The sequence below is a fragment of the Podarcis melisellensis genome, assembly GCF_964234715.1.
Source record: "Podarcis melisellensis genome assembly, chromosome: 13".
Lineage (NCBI taxonomy): Eukaryota > Metazoa > Chordata > Lepidosauria > Squamata > Lacertidae > Podarcis > Podarcis melisellensis.
The window spans coordinates 46,435,739-46,456,645 of record NC_138545.1 but is presented as its reverse complement, the minus strand read 5'-3'; the positions used below and the strand labels follow the sequence as shown (position 1 = coordinate 46,456,645).

Below are 20,907 nucleotides of genomic sequence, written 5' to 3'. Positions count from 1 at the left end.
AGACTACAGCACTCCTCTCCACAGTGATACACTTCAGTACAAAAACCAGCTCGGCAGCCTAAGACAGAAGTAGGAAATGGAAGTTTGTGTCTTGCATCAGCACCCGCCTTTCGGCTTGCAGAATGGGAGCAGGTGGGATGGAGATGGGAACTGGGCTGAGGGTCATGGGCATCTGTAGGTCAACCAACAGAAGGGCAGCTTGGACATGACCTTCTCTGAGGCAAGCCAGAGCCACCACTGTGAGGGAACAGGAGAAAGAAAACTGGACACCAACGTCTGTGGAGCAGCTCAATCCAAGATGGCTCCTGACCTGAAGACTCTCCTTCCCCAAAGTTGTTAGGTCGCTGTTTCCTCCTGGCATTCTGGGCCACATCGTGTACAGAAATAGACCAACCCCATACGACTGAGTTGAAAGAGGTCATGGCTTCAAGTTCTCTTCAGACTTCAGAAATGCTTCCAAATCATCATTATCCCTTTTCTGAGCATGGACAGATTGAAGTCCACTGATGAGATTTGCTTCATTGGCATGGGATGAAGTCCCCATCTTCTCCCATTGTTGACGTGCGATGATGGTTGGCTTTAGTCCTGTCTGTGAAACAGCAGGATGTTTATTTAGTAATAATAATAATAATAATAATAATAATAATAATAATAATAATAATTTATTATTTATACCCCGCCCATCTGGCTGAGCCTCCCCAGCCGCTCTGGGCGGCTTCCATAGAAACCAAAAATACAGTAAAATATCACACGTTGAAAACTTCCCTGAACAGGGCTGCCTTAAGATGTCTTCTGAATGTCAGGTAGTTGTTTATCGCTTTGACATCTGCTGGAAGGGCGTTCCACAGGGTGGGTGCCACTACCGAGAAGGCCCTCTGCCTGGTTCCCTGTAGCTTTGCTTCTCGCAATGAGGGAACCGCCAGAAGGCCCTCGGCGCTGGACCTCAGCGCCCGGGCAGAATGATGGGGGTGGAGACGCTCCTTCAGGTATACTGGACCGAGGCCGCTTAGGGCTTTAAAGGTCAGCACCAACACTTTGAATTGTGCTCGGAAACATACTGGGAGCCAATGTAGGTCTTTCAAGACCGGTGTTATGTGGTCTCGGCGGCCGCCCCCAGTCACCAGTCTAGCTGCCACATTCTGGATTAGTTGTAGTTTCCGAGTCACCTTCAAAGGTAGCCCCACGCAGAGTGCATTGCAGTAGTCCAAGAGGGAGATAACCAGAGCATGCACCACTCTGGCGAGACAGTCCGTGGGCAGGTAGGGTCTCAGCCTGCGTGCCAGATGGAGCTGGTAAACAGCTGCCATTTAGGTTCTTTGTATATTGTTGCAAGTATCACTTCACTTTCAAAAAAACAAAAACAAACTAACACACACACACATTTGCTTCCTACTAACTGACTGGAAACCCAGATTGCTGGTACTCTTGAGATTTGCAGCTGACTCTTCAAGCACATGTCAAAGGAATCCCCTGTGACAAATGGTTCAGACTGCTGCATTTTCGCGCCGCCTTTGCGGGTGGCAAAGCAGCTGTCAGGTTTTGAACTGTTGCCCAGCCATTGTCACAGGTTGGGTTGGGGAAGAGTTTAGGTTCAGTTCACACCGAAAGTTGATTCTGCAATGCAGTTCTCCAGCCCAAAAATGTATACCAGGGGTCAGCAAACTTTTTCAGCAGGGGGCTGGTCCACTATCCCTCAGACCTTGTGGGGGGCCGGATTACATTGGGGGGGGATGAACAAATTCCTATGCCCCACAAATAACCCAGCAATGTGTTTTAAATAAAAGGACACATTCTACTCATGTAAGAACACGCTGATTCCCGGACTGTTTGTGGGCCGGATTTAGAAGGCGCCTGGCCTCTGGCCTTAGTTTGCCTACCCATGATGTATACAAAGGTGCATGTATTATGAGAAAATGTGAATTAAATGTGAGGATGATGTACATTGCATTGTTATTGCGTGTCGAGGTCCCCAGGTCCACCCCAATAACTCACACATCACACAGAATTTTTGTTTAAGGTTTTTGGCATAATTTTGGCCACAACTTTATTAAAATACAAATTTGTGAGTGGTTGCTTAGGCATTGGTTGCGACTATCTGCCCCCACCATGGGGGACAGACTGACATTCCGCACGATGCGAAAGTCAGAATGGGGGAATACACTTGGGGGTTACGCGGAGCAGGGAACCTGCCCTCACCCCAAATGCAACCAGGAGCTCATTGCTATGGCCCGAGCCCCCTTGACAGAGTGGACAAGCAATAGTTAGCCCCCAATTCCTTTAACGGAATCCCTTGCAGCAGCAGCATTAGAGGGGCAGGCACAGCCAATCCATGCCCCTCAATCAACCAAACCATAAACCAATGCCTAACCGCAACCTTACAAGTTGTGACGATTTGCTACGCAGTAGGCAAAAACCAAATGGCCCCAGCCAATCAGCCAGATGGACAAAATTCCTACCAGGCCCCCGCTCCAAAGCAGACGACCCCATGACAGGCATAGCAAGGTCAAAGCAAACAACCCTATTCTAGGGAGGGAGGGACGGGCAATCCACTGCACGGGCGAAAAGAGGAAGCCCTAGCCTCGTGCAAGGAGTTTTAGCATTTCTGGCTGTCAGTCGATAAATGGCAACATTAATTTCTTCCCAACAACAAGGGAAGCCCCAATCGCATCAGTGGCCTACGATCAGTTAGCCCGCCCCCAACTTTGGAATGTCCTGGTGGCCCCCACCGCAACACGTGCTCTCCATGAAGGAGAACACGCTTTGTTGTTGTTGTTTAGTTGTGTCCGACTCTTTGTGACCCCATGAACCAGAGCATGCCAGGCACTCCTGTCTTCGTACATTGCATTACATTATTCAAAGCTATACAGTGGTGCCTCGGGTTATAAACACCTCGGGTTACAAACACTTCAGGTTACAGACTCCGCTAACCTGGAAGTAGTACCTTGGGTTAAGAATTTTACCTCAGGATGAGAACAGAAATCGTGTGCCAGCAGCGCGGCAGCAGCAGGAGACCCCATTAGCTAAATTGGTACCTCAGGTTAAGAACGGTTTCAGGTTAAGAACGGACCTCCGGAACAAATTAAGTACGTAACCAGAGGTACCACTGTATTCTAAAATGAATTTATAATGAGAAATTAGCACAAAAGTCTGGTGAATTTTCATGAGGATTAAAAGAAAAAAAAGAACCTTCACCAATTGGAGAAGAAGTTTGGCAAACTGAATTCAAGAAGGAAAAATAGGGAAACAGAGAAAAGCAAAATCAATAGAACCATCATCACCATGGCTTCATATTGCCACATTTGGACAAAATTCCTACAGTCCCATAAACTCATAAATTAAGTGCCATTTTGTAGGGCTATCAAAGATGGTTTCTTCGGCTCTCTCTCTCTCTCTCTCTCTCTCTCTCTCTCTCTCTCTCTCTCTCTCACACACACACACACTGCTCTCTCCATTCTCCAACCATGCCTATTCCTCTGCACTTCTTCCATACCTGACCAAACCCCTCTCTCTTGTGAGACCCATGTGGCTGAGCTGGAGAAACCAACTCAAACCTCCTCACATGCTGAGTTTCTCAGGTGGATTGGTGCAGCTGGAACAACTTGGGGTAGTTTAGGCATTGGGTAGGCATAGTTTAATCCCAATCCCAAAGAAGTTAATCCCAAAGAAGGGCAGTGCCAAAGAATGCTCCAACTACCGCACAAATATCAACAACCTCAGGTATGCAGATGACACAACCTTGATGGCAGAAAGTGAGGAGGAATTAAAGAACCTTTTAATGAGGGTGAAAGAGGAGAGCGCAAAATATGGTCTGAAGCTCAACATCAAAAAAACAAAGATCATGGCCACTGGGCCCATCACATCCTGGCAAATAGAAGGGGAAGAAATGGAGGCAGTGAGAGATTTTACTTTCTTGGGCTCCATGATCACTGCAGATGGTGACAGCAACCATGAAATTAAAAGACGCCTGCTCCTTGGGAGAAAGGCGATGGCAAACCTAGACAACATATTAAAAAGCAGAGACATCACCTTGCCAACAAAGGTCCGTATGGTCAAAGCTATGGTTTTCCCAGTAGTGATGTATGGAAGTGAAAGCTGGACCATAAAGAAGGCTGATCGCCGAAGAATTGATGCTTTTGAATTCTGGTGCTGGAGGAGACTCTTGAGAGTCCCATGGACTGCAAGAAGATCAAACCTATCCATTCTTAAGGAAATCAGCCCTGAGTGCTCACTGGAAGGACTGACCGTGAAGCTGAGGCTCCTATACTTTGGCCACCTCATGAGAAGAGAAGACTCCCTGGAAAAGACCCTGATGTTGGGAAAGATGGAGGGCACAAAGAGAAGGGGATGACAGAGGATGCAATGGTTGGATAGTGTCCTTGAGGCTACCAGCATGAGTTTGAGCAGACTGCGGGAGGCAGAGGAAGACAGAAGTGCCTGGCGTGCTCTGGTCCATGGGGTCACGAAGAGTCGGACACGACTAAACGACTAAACGACAACAAAAGGCATAGTTTTGGACAGAGGGGAGGTCGTAGCCTCTGCCTGCCCCTCTGGAAAGTGGGGTATCCCATTAAAGGGATCCAGGTGAGATGCTTCTGTCTGGACGCCCAGGTGGGCACTAGGGCCAGCACACTCTCCAAGTACAACCCAGAAGTCTTACGACTCTTTGATGTAGGTAAAGAACTCCCTCTCTTCCGGCTGACCCCATATTAGGTACTTCCAGCTGGAGGGCCAGAAGGGGTGCGGTCTACCTAATGCCTATGCCAAACCTCTTACATCTGTAGTCAATAAAGTTGTTGCCTGATTTGACCCAAAATAGAACTTGTCATGCCTCATTATTTGTGGTTTAAGACAGTTCGTCGGATTGGGGGGCGCTTGGGTGCGCAGTGAGGAAACCAACAAATGCCTATAACTTTTTAATGCTTTGGCAAAATCGATTAAAAATCGCAAGCATAGTAAAACCTTCTAAGAGAACGACTCTTTACATTAATTGGCTCCCAGGTGTTTCTCCTGATTTGTGAGCTGGAGCCATGACCTGAAGATGGCATCGTTTCCGTTGCCATTTTGGCGGGTGGCAAAGCAGTTGCCAGTTTCTGAACTGACACTCAGCCATTGCCACAGGTCCACGTGGCATGATATCGCCAGCTCTTGACAAAACTCCCATAGTTTAATGTTATATCAGCCCAAGACATTTTGGCACGTGAGGCGAACCACAAAGTGGTGCCCCCTCTGCTTGCTCTAGCTTTAGGGACATGCTACTGTTGCTATGAACCAATGCATGATTCTAAAGTAAGTAAATACCATTTTTAAACTTACTTTACAAGTTCTTGCACGATCCTTTGTGAAGTGGGAGAAGAAAGGTAGAGCCAACTTACTCCATAGCTGGATTTGTTCAAAACAAGGTTTTGCAGCCTAATTCCTGTGCTTTTAATTTTGCTGCCATGGATGGGATTTTGAAACTGTGTTCAACCCACACACAGGGGCACCTGGAGGGGCAAATTTCAATTTTTGTATCCTCTTCTTCCCATTAAAACCCATCCCGCAGAAAGCCACTAAGGGGTTCATGTACCTGGGGGTATGGGGCTGGTTGGCTTTCCTGAGATCTGAGTTTGGTTTCTGTTTACTATCCTAACCAATATTTTCTCCAAAAGTGTTTCAGTATAAAGATATTATCTTTTATGTTGCAGAGTGCAATTTTTCTCTGCTCTGCTGTTCTTTTACGTTTGCTTCAGTGAACTCGGGATTATCTCTTGATTTCTAATTCAGAGAGCCAGAAGATGGGATATTTTTCACCCGGAAAACTGGAGCACAAAATCTCTTCCTATTATTATCTTTCTTTTTGGAAAGATCAAACTACTGTGGTACCTCAGTTTACATACGCATCAGGTTACAGACTCCGCTAACCCAGAAATAGTACCTCAGGTTAAGAACTTTGCTTCAGGATGAGAACAGAAATCGTGTTACAGACTTCGCTAACCTGGAAGTAGTACCTGGGGTTAAGAATTTTACCTCAGGATAAGAACAGAAATCGTGTGCCAGCAGCGCAGCAGCTGCAGGAGGCATCATTAGCTAAAGTGGTGCTTCAGGTTAAGAACAGTTTCAGGTTAAGTACGGACCTCCGGAACGAATTAAGTACTTAACCTGAGGTACCACTGTATCTTACAATTCAGGATGGGAGAACTTCTTGTGAATTGTTCTCCTTCAGACTACTGCACATCTTCCTGAACGTCCTTCTGCTTCGTGACCTTGAACCTCATCCACAAGCGTTTTTCCTGCCTTGAAGCGCAACCATGAAGCAACACTTATCCCTTGCACCCCTTCTCTTCATTTGCATAGATTTCCATGCTGAACACTTAATAACTCCTCCACAGTTACCCCCTTCATTACCAAGCTGGACTGCCTGGTGGTGAAACCATCTGGGACACAGGAGAAAGAGTTTCATAAACAGCAGCATCATGTTACAGATTCCTTTGATTTGGCTCATCTTGTGTTTCTTGCACGGTAAGAGAGGTGTTGTTCTGTCCAAGTTTCTCTTTATTTATTTATTTAGTTATATATATATATATTTATTGATTTTGACATATAAATCATAAAATGTACCACAAAACCTATCACTTATACAATCTTTTTAGACTTCCATCAGCACCTCTGATGATCCACCGTTTTAACCACTTCTTAACTTTATATTGCCTTTACATCTCTTAAAAAATCATCCCTCCCCTTCTCCATTTTTGCAATACTTCCAATAACACTCCTCACAAAACGTCTTGCAAACCTACAAACGTCGTCTGATCTTCACAAATACTTTTCAAGTAGTCCGTAAATTTACTCCAGTCTTCCGTGAATTTCTGGTCCCGCCGGTTTCGAATCCTTCCTGTTAGTTTATCTAATTCTGCATAGTCCGTTAACTTCATTCTCCATGCTTCAATCGTCGGTAATTCTACTTGCTTCCATTTTTGGGCCAGTAATATTCTTGCTGCTGTTACTGCCTATAAAAAGAGCTTACATTCCTTGTTCTGTCCGAATTTCTCAGGCAAATGTTGTGGACTCACCCGTGTGCTTTATTCCTTTCCTTCCAGAATCCAGGGGGCAGATTCTCATCACTCAGACACCAGCTTCTATACAGGCAAGTCCTGGGGACACAGTCACCATGCAGTGCAAAGCTTCCTCTTCTGTCACTAAATATACAGCCTTGTATCAGTTTAAATCAGGACAGAAACCCAAGCTACTGATTTATGATGCTACAAACCGTTTTGAAGGGACCCCAGATCGCTTCAGTGGCAGCTACGGCACCACTGACTTCTCGTTCACTATCAACGGCGTCCACGTCGAGGATGAAGCAGACTATTACTGTGGACAACGCCAAAGCTTACCTTTACACAGTGATACACTTCAGTACAAAAACAAGCTCAGTAGTCTCAGATACCCAAAAGAGACAGCAGTCGGTGTTTTGCAGCAGCAGCAGCACTTAGTGGCAGAACATCTGCTTTGCAGTCAGAAGGTTGCAGATTAGATGCCTGGCATCTTCAGGTCCAAACCCTCCAACAGTTCACCGATAAAATTAGGGACATCTTAAGGAAAAGCTTGGGCTCCATGATCACTGCAGATGGTGACAGCAGTCACGAAATTAAAAGACGCCTGCTTCTTGGGAGAAAAGCAATGACAAACCTAGACAGAATCCTAAAAAGCAGAGACATCACCTTGCCAACAAAGGTCCATATAGTTAAAGCTATGGTTTTCCCAGTAGTGATGTATGGAAGTGAGAGCTGGACCATAAAGAAGGCTGGTCACCGAAGAATTGATGCTTTTGAATTATGGTGCTGGAGGAGACTCTTGAGAGTCCCATGGACTGCAAGAAGATCAAACCTCTCCATTCTGAAGGAAATCAGCCCTGAGTGCTCACTGGAAGGACAGATCCTGAAGCTGAGGCTCCAATACTTTGGCCACCGCATGAGAAAAGAAGACTCCCTGGAAAAGACCCTGATGATGGGAAAGATCGAGGGCCAAGGAGAAGGGGATGACAGAGGACGAGATGGTTGGACAGTGTTCTCAAAGCTACCAGCATGAGTTTGACCAAACTGTGGGATGCAGTGGAAGACAGGAGTGCCTGGCGTGCTCTGGTCCATGGGGTCACGAAGAGTCAGACATGACTAAATGACTAAACAACAACAAATATAATGAGTTAAAGAAAATATTTGAAAATACTTTTGTCAAAAAACCAGGAACATTCTTACTAGGTATTGTGGGTGAAGAGATATCAGTTAGAGATAAGAAACTGTTTATGTATGCAACAACTGCAACAAGAACTCTTTTAGCCCAAAAATGGAAGGAACAAGAAATTCCAACGAAAGAAGAGTGGCAGATGAAGATGATGGACTTTGCGAGATTGGCAAAGCTGACCGAGAGAATCCGAAACCAATGAGATCAAGCATTCCAAAAAGACGGGAGTAAATTTATACAATACTTGAAGGATCATTGTAAACATTTAAAAACACTGGCAGGGTTGTAAGAAGATTTGTAATGTTAACTATACTTAGCTTTCTATCTTTATTTAAAATTTTGATGTATCAAATGGAGAATGTAAATTGGAAAATGCACAAATGCTATGATATAGTGGTTACCTTTGAAAACCATGAGGCGGGAGGGAGGGGAATCAATAGGCTCTTAATGATGAATAATGATGAATAATGATGATGTGATTAAATGTTATAAAATGGAAAATGAATAAAAATGTTATTTTTAAAAAGGGAAGCATAGATGGCTCATTCCTCCCATTGCCTATTTCTCTAAGCATGGTGCTGCATATTATTGGCATGGTCACATGACCTGGGCGATGTCTTGTGCCCAAACATGGGGGTGGGTGTGATTCTGAGCCAAAACTCTGTGGGGTCCACAACCCTATCTCATCCTCTTATTTATTTTTTCACACATTGGGCTAGCATGTTCCCAAGCATTCTCCCACAAGTGGGGCTGCCTGATTTGGGGTGTCCCAAAACAAAACACCCCTAGCTCTTGACTTCCCATCTAGGGCTCCCAGAGATTTAAAAAGCGTTGTGCAAAACCAACACTTACAATGACGGAAAATACAATATTCTCTTTGAGAAGAAAAATTGTGAATCTCAAAAGGGACAATCTCCCCCCAAAAGAAGATATATGAGATCCTCTTATTGTGGGCTACAGGGACACAGTGACAGTAGTTCCTTATTAAGTTTACTGGCCGAGCTCATTTTGAAACCTTAAAGGAAGTAAGGAACTTGGAATAAGTAACCTACCGTATTTTTCCGTGTATAAGATGCCCCCATGTATAAGACAACCCCTATTTTTTTGAGCCCCAAATTAAGAAATAAATATTTTAAACATTCTGTGTATAAGACGACCCCCAATGTTAAAGTTAAAAAAATGGGGGGGGGATATAGTCTTATACATGGGAAAAGACAGTACTTTGTCCTTGTAATGTATAGAGATAGAGAGCAGAGAGCAGTATCTTATTTGCATAGCCCAGAAGTCTTTCAAGAGAACAGCTGTGGGGGTGGGGTGGAATCAGCAAATGCAGTTAAAATTAAACTTTTAAAACTTTTTGCTTGTTAAGCAGGGGGCAGGTAGAGAACAGCAGATTCCTCTTAGCTCTGTCATATATGAGTGAACCACAAAACTCTCTGAACAATAACTTCTCAGGATGTTACGGCAAGCTGACGAAGCACAGATTACTTGAGCAACCTTCCAGCACTGCAATGGCTTTTAAACATTTCACTGGTGAAAATAGGGACACTTATGAACTTTTGATAAGGGCACTGTTTGCACGCCAAGGATCGCCACCTTAGACGGCGTGTGCATTCACATGCTTAAAATAAAAAGAGCCAACTCAATCTTATGCACATTTACTCAGACCTCAGTCTCACAATTTGATGGGATACCAATAAAAACAGCTATTTGCAAACTAATCAGGCTCCCTACTGGAGAATTTCAAATTAAAATGAGAGCAGCTTACAGGATACATATATTTCTTAGGATTTCTTTCCCTGTTTATCCTCCCAGCTGAAAGAAAAATAGGGGGAAATGTACTTGGTATATATACTTAATTTCACACCTTATGGTGTAGCAGCTTGCAAGACTATCTTTAATACTGGGAATTTAAATATATTGTTTTAATAAAACTAATGCATTTTTATTCTACGGCTGTGTCCTTATACAGACTTACCTGAGAGTACAGTTCTCTGTATGTCCATACAAATGTACCAGACAGCTAAATCATACAAGATACATATCATATTCTCCAAGTAAGCAAGTAAGTTTAGATTATTATTTTTTTAAAGTGTGTATATTTTATTTCCCCCGCTGCCATTGGTGTGCATTTTTCAGGGAAGACTATTTTCTTCCATGCCATGAGTCTTTCTGGAAATTTTACATCTGTTGGCCAAACCCAGTGGTAAACATTATATGACTCCAAAGTGTACAGTTATTGTGCATGTTTGCAAGTTTCCTTCCATCGAAGTATACCTAGATGGTATCAGGCTAACATAAATCAGCCTAATACTCTCAGTGTTCCTTCGCAATACAATCAGTTGCAGAGTACTCAAAACCCATGCAAAGTTGATAACGTAAAACTGTGAGCTAAGCCTCAGAACAAGACCCTAAGAGCTAAGACCCTACCCGCCCGCGGAATGTCTTGCCAGAGTGGTGCATGCTCTAGTTATCTCCCGCTTGGACTACTGCAATGCGCTCTATATGGGGCTACCTTTGAAGGTAACCCAGAAACTGCAATTAATCCAGAATGCGGCAGCTAGACTGGTGACTGGGAGCAGCCGCTGGGACAATATAACACCAGTTCTGAGAGATCTGCATTGGCTCCCAGTACGTTTCTGAGCACAATTCAAAGTGTTGGTGCTGACCTTTAAACGGCCTCGGTCCAGTATACCTGAAGGAGCGTCTCCACCCCCATCATTCAGCCCGGACACTGAGGTCCAGCGCCAAGGGCCTTCTGGTGGTTCCCTCATTGTGAGAAGTGAGGTTACAGGGGGCCTTCTTGGTGGTGGCGCCCACCCTGTGGAACACCCTCCCTTCAGATGTGAAGGAAATAAGCAGCTATCCTATCTTTAAAAGACATCTGAAGGCAGCCCTGTTCAGGGAAGTTTTTAATATTTAACACTGTACTGTTTTTAACACTTGATTGGGAGCCGCCCAGAGTGGCTGGGGAAACTCAGCCAGATGGGCGGGGTATAAATAATAAATTATTATTAACAAGAGAACCATAACAGACAATTGAAGACTAAGATGAAGGAGATCATGAAAGGAAGTCAGCTATGACATGTGCTGTTGATGAAGTGAATCCATGCAGGGACACTCATGCAAAAGAGAAGTGGCTCATCTCTCTCATACAGACACACGTCAGACACTCACAAAGGCCTAGTTTGGGTAGCAAGTTAAACTATGGTTTGGTATTCCAAGAACAAGCCTTGATTTCATAAGCTCACCCCATCCTCTCTCCTTCAGCATAGCTGTGAGGAGGGATTGGAAAATTTGACTTCCATTTTAACTAATCGCATTTGCACTTTTATATCCAAACCCAGACAAACTGTGGCAAGTCTTAGTTTTGGTTCATAATAATAATAATTTATTATTTGTACACCACCCATCTGGCTGGGTTTCCCCAGCCACTCTGGGTGGCTTCCAACAAAGATGGAAAATATATTAAAATGTCACACATTAAAAACTTCCCTGAACAGGGCTGCCTTCAGAAGTCAGGTAGTTGTTTATCTCTTTGACATCTGATGTCAGGTAGTTGTTTATCTCTTTGACATCTGATGGGAGGGCGTTCCACAGGGCAGGTGCCACCACCAAGAAGACCCTCTGCCTGGTTCCCTGTAGCTTTGCTTCTCGCAATGAGGGAACCGCCAAAAGGCCCTCAGCTCTGGACCTCAGTGTCCGGGCAGAACGATGGAGGTGAAGACGCTCCTTCAGGTATACAGGACCGAGGCCGTTTAGGGCTTTAAAGGTCAGCACCAACACTTTGAATTGTGCTCGGAAACATATTGGGAGCCAATGTAGGTCTTTCAAGACCGGTGTTATGTGTTCTCGGCAGCCGCCCCCAGTCACCAGTCTAGCTGCTGCAAACCAAAATTAAAGCAGCAAACCATGGTTTATAAAGTTGGCTTGTTTTCCTATAGTTTAGGCAAGCCACAGTTTAGGATTCAGACATAACAATATACTGCAGTTCATTAAAAATGGAAGTGAAATCTTACAATCTCTTCCTCGCAGGTGTGCAAGAGGAGAATTGCATGTGCCTCAGGTTTAAACCTTCATTTAATCCTAGGTAGATCTAGGGCCTACTTGGTGTCTGCTCCCAAATGTGCTTAGACTACAACTCCCATCATCCCTAGCTAGTTGGACCAGTGAATGGGAATGATGGGAGTTGTAGTCCAACCAAATCTGGGGACCCAAGGTAGTCTTAGAGTGTATTTAGGAAGAGCAGTTTACAGCCTCTCTGACCTTTGGCAAAAAAAAATAAAGTCCATTCTCGTCTTATTTCTTAAAATCTTTTATCATGGATGTATGTAGGAAAGTCCTAACGAGAATTTTGGCCATCATAATAAAGAACAAGGTGCAGTCCTATTCATGTGTATTCAGAAGTAAATCCCATGAATTGCAGTGAGATTTCTCCCAGATAGCCACGTTTAGTTTTGCAGCCTAACTGGAGAAAATAGATGTTTTTCTTTGTTAAAACGTGTTCTCCTTCATAGAGAGCACATGTTGCGGTGGGGTCTGACAGTCACCCCTCTGTTGCTGGGCTGGTTAGTATGGATGACCATCCACAGTGATTGGGCAGTTGGGTTACTGGGCAAATTTTGGTGTTGCCATTTAGGGGGATGGACCAAAGGTTATAAAATCAAGTCACGCAGCACTGACTGGGCTCTTTTGCTGCGTGCATCAGATTGCGTTGACTTTGCTATGGGTGTGATGGGGTCGTCTGCTTTTGGGGCAGGGGCGCCTGGTAGGAATTTTGTCCATTTGGCTGATTGGCTGGTGCCATTTGGTTTTTGCCTACTGCGTAGTAAATCGTCACAACTTGTAAGGTTGCGGTTAGTAAAGGTAAAGGGAGACCTGACCATTAGGTCCAGTCGTGACCGACTCTGGGGTTGCGGCACTCATCTCACTTTACTGGCTGAGGGAGCTGGTGTACAGCTTCCAGGTCATGTGGCCAGCATGACTAAGCTGCTTCTGGCGAACCAGAACAGCACACGGAAACACCATTTACCTTCCCGCCGGAGCGGTACCTATTTATCTACTTGGACTTTGACGTGCTTTCGAACTGCTAGGTTGGCAGGAGCAGGGACCGAGCAACGGGAGCTCACCCCGTCGCGGGGATTCAAACCACCGACCTTCTGATCGGCAAGTCCTAGGCTCTGTGGTTTAACCCACAGAGCCACCCACGTCCCAAGGTTGCGGTTAGGCATTGGTTAAAAATTGGTTGATGGAGGGGTAAGGGTTGGCGGTGCCTGCCCCTCCAATGCTGCTGCAGAAAGGGAATTCCATTAAAGGAATCCAGGGGCTCACCATTCTTTCGTCCGTACCCCTGAATGGGGCTTGTGCAAACCCCTGGGAGCATGCGGGGAGAGGTGAGGGTCTGGTGCCCGGCTCCATGCTCCCCCCAATACTGTTTTCCCTTACTGGCTTTCACTGGAATCTGGAAGTCAGTTCTGTCCCTGGATGGGGACAGAAAGTCAGAACCAATGCCTAAGCAACCACTCACATTTATGTATTTTAATAAAGTTATGGCCAAAATTATGCCCAAAACCTTAAACAAAAATTATGTGTGAATTGTTAATTATTTAGGGAACCTCGACACGCAAAAGACAAGGCAAGACCATCTTGTAGTCAGTTCAGCTGGTCCTGTGCCTAGTGCCTCATTTTTTGGTGCTCTGCAATGCTCTAAGGAGCAAATACTCTAAGTTCTGGTTTGCATAGCATTTTTTGAAAGCTTTCCTCCAGCGGTCACAGCTGAAAGAAACTTGGTCTTTTTTGTCAAGGGAGCAGGTCTTGCTAAAGCACTGTGTTACACTTTCGGTGCCGGGACCAAGCTAGAAGTGAAACGTAAGTCTGATTTTTCCGCTGCTGCTTTGGGGTGTTGAGTGTGGGAAGTCTATGTTTTTACTGTCATTTTTGATCAGTGTTGGAAAGCAGTGAGGTGAACCCTCTACGCATTATGGGGAACGGATAACAGTGTATTGCAGTGGAATTTAGACTTGCCCGAGCAGTGAAAAATGTCAGCATGTGGGGCAAATCCATGGGGCAAAAGCTGTGGTTCACTCTCAGCGATGGAACCAAGGGGGGAAAAAGAGTGTGCTTTAGGTTCTTTTCTCCCCCATCCGCCAACATCTTGGGACTCTGCATGGAAATAATGCCAGCAGAATTTCTAGCCAAAGTTGAGGTGAAGATTAGAATGACTTCTGTAATAGGACTGAGTTGATATGAACCTGAGAAAGCTCATACTCCACCTGACTCAGTTGGAGGAGCTTGAGCCTCTTGATCTCAGGTTGGTGGGTCTGAGCCCCACATTGGGCAAAAGATCCCTGCATTGCAGGGGTTGGTCTAGATGAGCCTCGTGGTCCCTTTCAACTCTACCAACTCTTCTAAGTCTATGATTCTACGAGTAGGAGTAGGAGAAGACCACAGACTCTACAGCGATACATTAATTTGCGAATCAGGTATTCCCAGGGAATGTCATGTTTGCCCAGAGTTAACTCTGTCAGAGGCAGAATTCTGATCACTGCTGCAATAAGGAAAAGAAGTAATAATAATAATAATAATAATAATAATAATAATAATAATAATAATAATATATTTATTTATACCCCATCCATCTGGCTGGGTTTCCCCAGCCACTCTGGGCGGCTTCCAACAGAACACCAAAATACAATAACCTACTAAACATTAAAAGCTTCCCTAAACAGGGCTGCCTTAAGATGTCTTCTAAAAATTTGGTAGTTGTTCTTCTCTTTGACATCTGGTGGGAGGGAGTTCCCCAGGGCGGGCGCCACTACCGAGAAGGTCCTCTGCCTGGTTCCCTGTAACTTGGCTTCTTGCAGCGAGGGAACCGCCAGAAGGCCCTCGGTGCTGGACCTCAGATAAAAATCGTAAACCGGTGAAGTTCTTTTCAAAGGGTACAAAGTGGGCCTCTTATCCCTGTGGAGTCAGATATATCAACCTGACGTCACAGTAATTTGAAAATGTACGTTGCAACAGGTAAAACGTGTAAGTCCTTCAAGGAGCTGAGGACAAAAAGTGGTCAGAGTTAAACCCATTGTAAGTTTAGACAGTGTTGCGTCATGTGTGCGTTTACCTTGCAGGAAAAGGCCCTATCTTTTGTGGGACGGGGATTGTTTTGCAACAGCTTCAAATCAGCTTTAATTGTGCAGATTTTGCTGGGATGTGTTTGGAACCCTTTGTGGGTTTACTTTTCAGTTCAATGGCATTTGCTTCCAGTTAGGTGAGCTTAAGACTGCCACCTAAGTGAAGAAAATAGATGTCGTTTTTCTCGACTACGCTTAATGTTCCACTTTGTAGGTACTCAGTTTGTCGTGAGACTGGTACCTTGCTTCCAGATTTCTAGGAGCGAAGCCATTTTGCTTACTTGTATAAACTTTGAAATCTTCCCTTCAGTGGCCACAGTTGGGAGGGACTTGGGTTTTTGCCGAGGGCATGAGCAATGGCAAACCACTGTGGTTCACTTTTGGTGGCGGGACCAAGTTAGAAATCAAGCGTAAGTCTGTTTTCTCTCTCTGTTGCTTTGGGCTACAGTGTGTTGGAAATCTATATTATTCATTTTTGTTGAGTGTTGACAAGCTTCTGGGCATTGGGAGAAAAACTACACAAGCTGGGGAACGGACGATTATGACAGAAAACTGAGGTAGGGTTTGGGATTGTATTTTTTTCCTAACTGAAGCTGCTAAGAGCTTCGTTGGGTGGTCAGTAAAAAACGTGCGGGAAATGCTGCGATTCACTCTCAGCAATGGGACCAAACGGGAGATAAAAGAGGGTTCATTTTATTGTTCCCTTGTGTCACCTCTGCCTCTTTCCCTGTCCGGAGCTCTGCATGAAATTGATGCTAGCAGAATTTCTAGCCAAAGCTGCAGTAAAGATGGGAATAACACCTCTAACTGGTTTAATTTGGTATAAACTAAGTGATATCCAATGGAGAGCCAATTTAAAGAAACAGTTAAAAAGTTTTCAGAGCGTAGGGGGTTGTCCCAGAAACTAAATAGGGTTGTTCTAGACAAACCAATAACAGTTCAGACTTACTGTTTTAAAAAACTGCTAATTGCTGAAAACTTGATGAAGAAACCAGATCACAGACAGAGAAGGGCAGAAAAAAAGAACTGAATATTCAGTTGAAACAAAATTCCGCTTTCTGCACTTTACCAGGTTTTTACACTGGGTGTTCAGCAGTTGCTAGTAAAAACATGTATCCTTCATAAAAAGCGCTTTATTTGAAATAAATTACAGTGGGGAGGGAAGGTGTTTTTTTTGCACTATCAAGCGCTTGGAAACCAGCCCAGTTCATTTCAGGAGAATTTATTTCAATGTAAATGGGCACAATTTGGAATATTTTGGTACCCTTAAGTCCCAGTGGTGGTAAAAATTAGGTAACTCCTGGCTTGACTGCATAGAACCAAACCTGCCAGCATATGTAAACTTTTTTTTGGGGGGGGGGAATTCAGTTAAACCTGCATAGGACTGGGTTGTATGGCACCACTGGGTATCGATTTAGCACACATTCATCTGAATGAATGGAAAGAAATCCCATGAGAGCAGTAAACAGTGATTTATGCACTTGATAAAGTAGCAAGAACACAACAGATGATTTCTGGACTCATTAATTTGAGAATACATTAATTTGAAAATACAGGTATTTCTAGGTGAGATCCTATTTGTAGTTAAGTCTAGCATTGTAACTAAGATGCTAGAAATACTCTATCATTGATTTTCACAGGGATTTTAGTCTGACTGTTCTGCAAAAACCTATGTTAGAAATAGATATAGATATAGCTCTATAGACTACCGTAATTGGAGGACCTTTGCCCAAATGGCACAGTAAAGCCCTTTCCCCCCTCTTTTGGCTGTGGCATACCATGCATATTGATGGTGCGGTGCAAATATATTGATTGATCAACAAATACATTGATAAATCAAAATCTGTTCTATCATAGATAAGTCAAGAGGAACCTAAAAAAATAATAATAAGCAGGCATTTTGTCAATGTGCTCTGTCAAAGGCAACTGGGATTGGAGATGCTATTAATTTATAGCAGAGACAGAATTCTGCAATAAGGAAAGTTAGGGGGGGAAGAAAAAGAGTGAAATTTCAAGGCTATTTTCAAAGTGAATATAGTATTTATTTTTTCCCTACCAATCTGATGGTGCAATAATTTGCACAGATCAGTTACAGCAAGTAAAATGAAATGTATGTCCTTTACGAAACTTAGAGCACAGGCTGATCAATGTTAAGCCCGCTGTATGCTTAGCACATGCTTAATTGTTTGCCGTTGAAATTAATTAGGGGACTTCATATTTTACTGGTTTGCGCCATTGTTAGTTACTTGGGCATTTCTGAAGTAATCAAGAAAGGAGAAACAATGTAAAATATGGTAAAAACGTAGGTTTTAAGATGGAATATAGAATTTAACTCTCCTATGTGATTCATGTATTGGTGCTTAGCGAACGGTTTAAACAGCACGTTTCATTTATAGGATATAAAATGTAAGAACCATGTATGAAGTAAAGAAATATCTGCACTTACACTCTAGCCAAATTTATAACAATGCACCACACACCAATTATCCAAGCCAAAGCAATGCAGAATATTTCTAATTTTGCAGCTTTCCACGAGCTCAAATTCTCTGTCCCAGCCAGAGGACAGGGCTCTAATGCCCTTTGCAGCACCCAGATGTGAATACTGGCCCGTGGAGTCTTTTCTCCAGTTTTTACTTTACTCAGTAAAGACTGAAAGATACGACTAGGAAAATGTTCACTTTAAAAATGTGTCAAACTATTTCTTTTACAACGACACCTGCACTGTTCAGTTCTCTGCAGTGTGTCTTGTCTGAGGGTCTGCTGAGCCCAAATTTTACTTTCCTGCAGTACAAACACTGTCACGAACACTGTAGGATTTTGAATTTCTATGGTTTTCAGAACAACCATGTCCATGTTTGCACGGCAATGAGACATTCTCAATTCAGCAGGGTTCAGTTCCAGATAAGGGGACGTAGGGTTGCGGCTTGAAGTCTTTTCTGTACCTTTAACAGCTGTTTAATCTGCAGACATCATCAGCAAGAATAAAAGCATTATATCTCCAATCAGTTTCAGAATGTTGGGCTGCTCCTAAATAATAATAATAATAATAATAATAATAATAATAATAATAATAATAATAATAATTTATTTATACCCCACCCATCTGGCTGGGCTTCCCCAGCCACTCTGGGTGGCCTCCAACCAAATATTAAAATACAGTAATACATCAAACATTAAAAGCTTCCCTAAACAGGGCTGCCTTCAGATGTCTTCTAAAAGTCTGGTAGTTGTTGTTCTCTTTGACATCTGGTGGGAGGGCATTCCACAGGGCGGGTGCCACTACCAAGAAGGCCCTCTGCCTGGTTCCCTGTAACTTGGCTTCTCACAGCGAGGGAACTGCCAGAAGGCCCTTGGAGCTGGACCTCAGGTTTGGGTAGAATGATGGGGGTGGAGACGCTAAAGGTGTGGGGGAAGCAATAATAATATTGATGATGATGATGATGATGGCAAATCTGAGCCTGAATGCTATTTGCATTTCTGGTCTGATCAAGGTAGCCAACTAGGGGGTGTCATGAAACAGCAGCAAATACTTCACTTATTTATTGGGGAGGTGAAGAAGTAGAGGGGAAACTTGTGGATTTTCGTTGCGTCAGGCACTTGGTACCTTCACAATTTTTGTGGCAGCGGCGCCATTTGCAGCAAAATGTTTTGAACTAGCACTGTGGTCTTTCACTGGCCCTCTGGTAGACCATGATGCAATATTCCGTGTTCTTGTTTCTTTACGCAGGAAGAGAAGATTCCACCCCATCGGTGTTCATTTTCCCACCTTCGCCGGAGCAACTTAAAACGGATTCAGCCACTGTGGTGTGCCTGGTCAGCACGTTCTACCCAAGCAGCCTGACCGTGGTCTGGAAAGTGGACGGCACTCCAGTCACTGAGGGCGTCCAAACCAGCCCCCCAGCGTCGGATACAGACAACACCTATAAGCTCAGCAGCACCCTGACGCTCCCTACATCAGATTTCAACACCAACGAATTATACAGTTGTGAAGTGACGCACAAAACGTTGTCCAGTCCTCTTGTGAAGAGTTTTAAGAGGTCTGAGTGTTCCGGATAGGCTCCTCTATAAAGCAGGCTCTTCTTTTACTGGTCATTTATAGTCATTCCCCTGTTTACCACCCCTATCAGAAATCCCCCTAGTATTATGATTGTAGGAAATATCTCATATTGCATGTCCTTTCTCTGAAGTCTGTAACTTCTTCCACATCCTTTTCTCTCTTACTGATATCACATTAACCTTGGGAAATAATATAAATGCAGAAATAAACGCATTATCTTGAAAAGCATGGTGTCTCCCTCCGCTTCTTGTTTTCAAGGTCGCAATCAATGGAAATCAAGCAAAATCAGATTAATTATAATACTTAATGGGGCGGTGGGTTGAGGGGAGAGGGCAGGTTTCTGCTTGCTATCGATCCTAAGGCATAATGAATCAACCATAAGGAATCAATATGACGGAAAACATAGGCGTGGTTGGTAAAAGTTCTTAAAACATCCACCTGCTCTGAAAGGACTTTTCAAGGCCCAGCAAAAATATGGCGTCCTATGGTCACTACATTCCTTTATCCACTGAACGGTGAGAATTTGTTGGTTGGTGCCTTTGGTTGCCATGGTGCACAGTTAGAGGGTAAATGACCTAAACATCCCTAAATGGCCTCGGTCCTGTATACCTGAAGGAGCGTCTCCACCCCCATCATTCAGCCTGGACACTGAGGTCCAGCGCCGAGGGCCTTCTGGCAGTTCCCTCATTGTGAGAAGTGAGGTTACAGGGAACCAGACAGAGGGCCTTCTCAGTAGTGGCGCCCACCTTGTGGAACACCCTCCCTTCAGATGTGAAGGAAATAAGCAGCTATGCTATCTTTAAAAGACATCTGAAGGCAGCCCTGTTCAGGGAGGTTTTTAATATTTAATGCTGTATTGTTTTTAACACTCGACTGGGAGCCTCCCAGGGTGGCTGGGGAAGCTCAGCCAGATGGGTGGGGTATAAATAAATAAATAAATAAATAAATAAATAAATAAATAAATAAATAAATAATTACAGTGCCAACCTATATCCATTTATTTCAGTTTAATCCACATAATCCTGGAGCTAGCGCTCTCTCTCTCTCTCTCTCTCTCTCTCTCTCTCTCTCTCTCTCTCTCTCTCTCTCTCTCTGTCTCTCTCTCTCTCTCTCTCTCTCACACACACACACACACACCCTAAAATGTCCGGGGTTCCCTGGAGGAGCTGGGATGACTCTGAGGTCTCTTCTGCACTGTATATTTCAAGTACAGTGGTACCTCTAGATACGAACGGGATCCGTTCCGGAGCCCCGTTCGCATCTAGAGGTAAACGTATCTAGCGACGGCATGTCTGTGCACGCACACATCGCTTTTCGACGCTTCTGCGCATGCGCGTGACGTCATTTTGAGCGTCTGCGCATGCGCAAACGGCGAAACCCGGAAGTAACGCGCTCCGTTACTTCCGGGTTGCCGCGGAGCGCAACTCGAACGTGCTCAACTCGAAGCGTATTTAACCCGAGGTATGACTGTAGTTTCATAGCTCTGCTTCCCACATAGAACTCTGG

General features: G+C 44.2%; 1 protein-coding gene across 6 annotated transcripts in view; it reads left to right on the top strand.

Moving 5' to 3' along the window:
* The window catches only part of CD8B (CD8 subunit beta), a 30,271-nt gene extending 10,642 nt beyond the window's left edge, over positions 1–19,629 (top strand). Inside the window, exons 1-4 of one of the 6 annotated variants that reach the window (XM_081884442.1) lie at positions 6,389–6,498; positions 7,077–7,371; positions 15,717–15,754; positions 19,072–19,629. In XM_081884442.1, the coding sequence (XP_081740568.1) occupies positions 6,453–6,498; positions 7,077–7,371; positions 15,717–15,754; positions 19,072–19,400 (708 nt within the window). In that variant the 5' untranslated portion in view covers positions 6,389–6,452 and the 3' untranslated portion in view covers positions 19,401–19,629. Of the gene's footprint in view, positions 1–6,388; positions 6,499–7,076; positions 7,374–14,048; positions 14,086–15,716; positions 15,755–19,071 lie in introns of those variants that run through there. The other 5 variants (XM_081884441.1, XM_081884439.1, XM_081884440.1 and 2 more) reach the window with 5 other exon arrangements.
* The last annotated feature ends 1,278 nt before the right edge of the window (positions 19,630–20,907 follow it).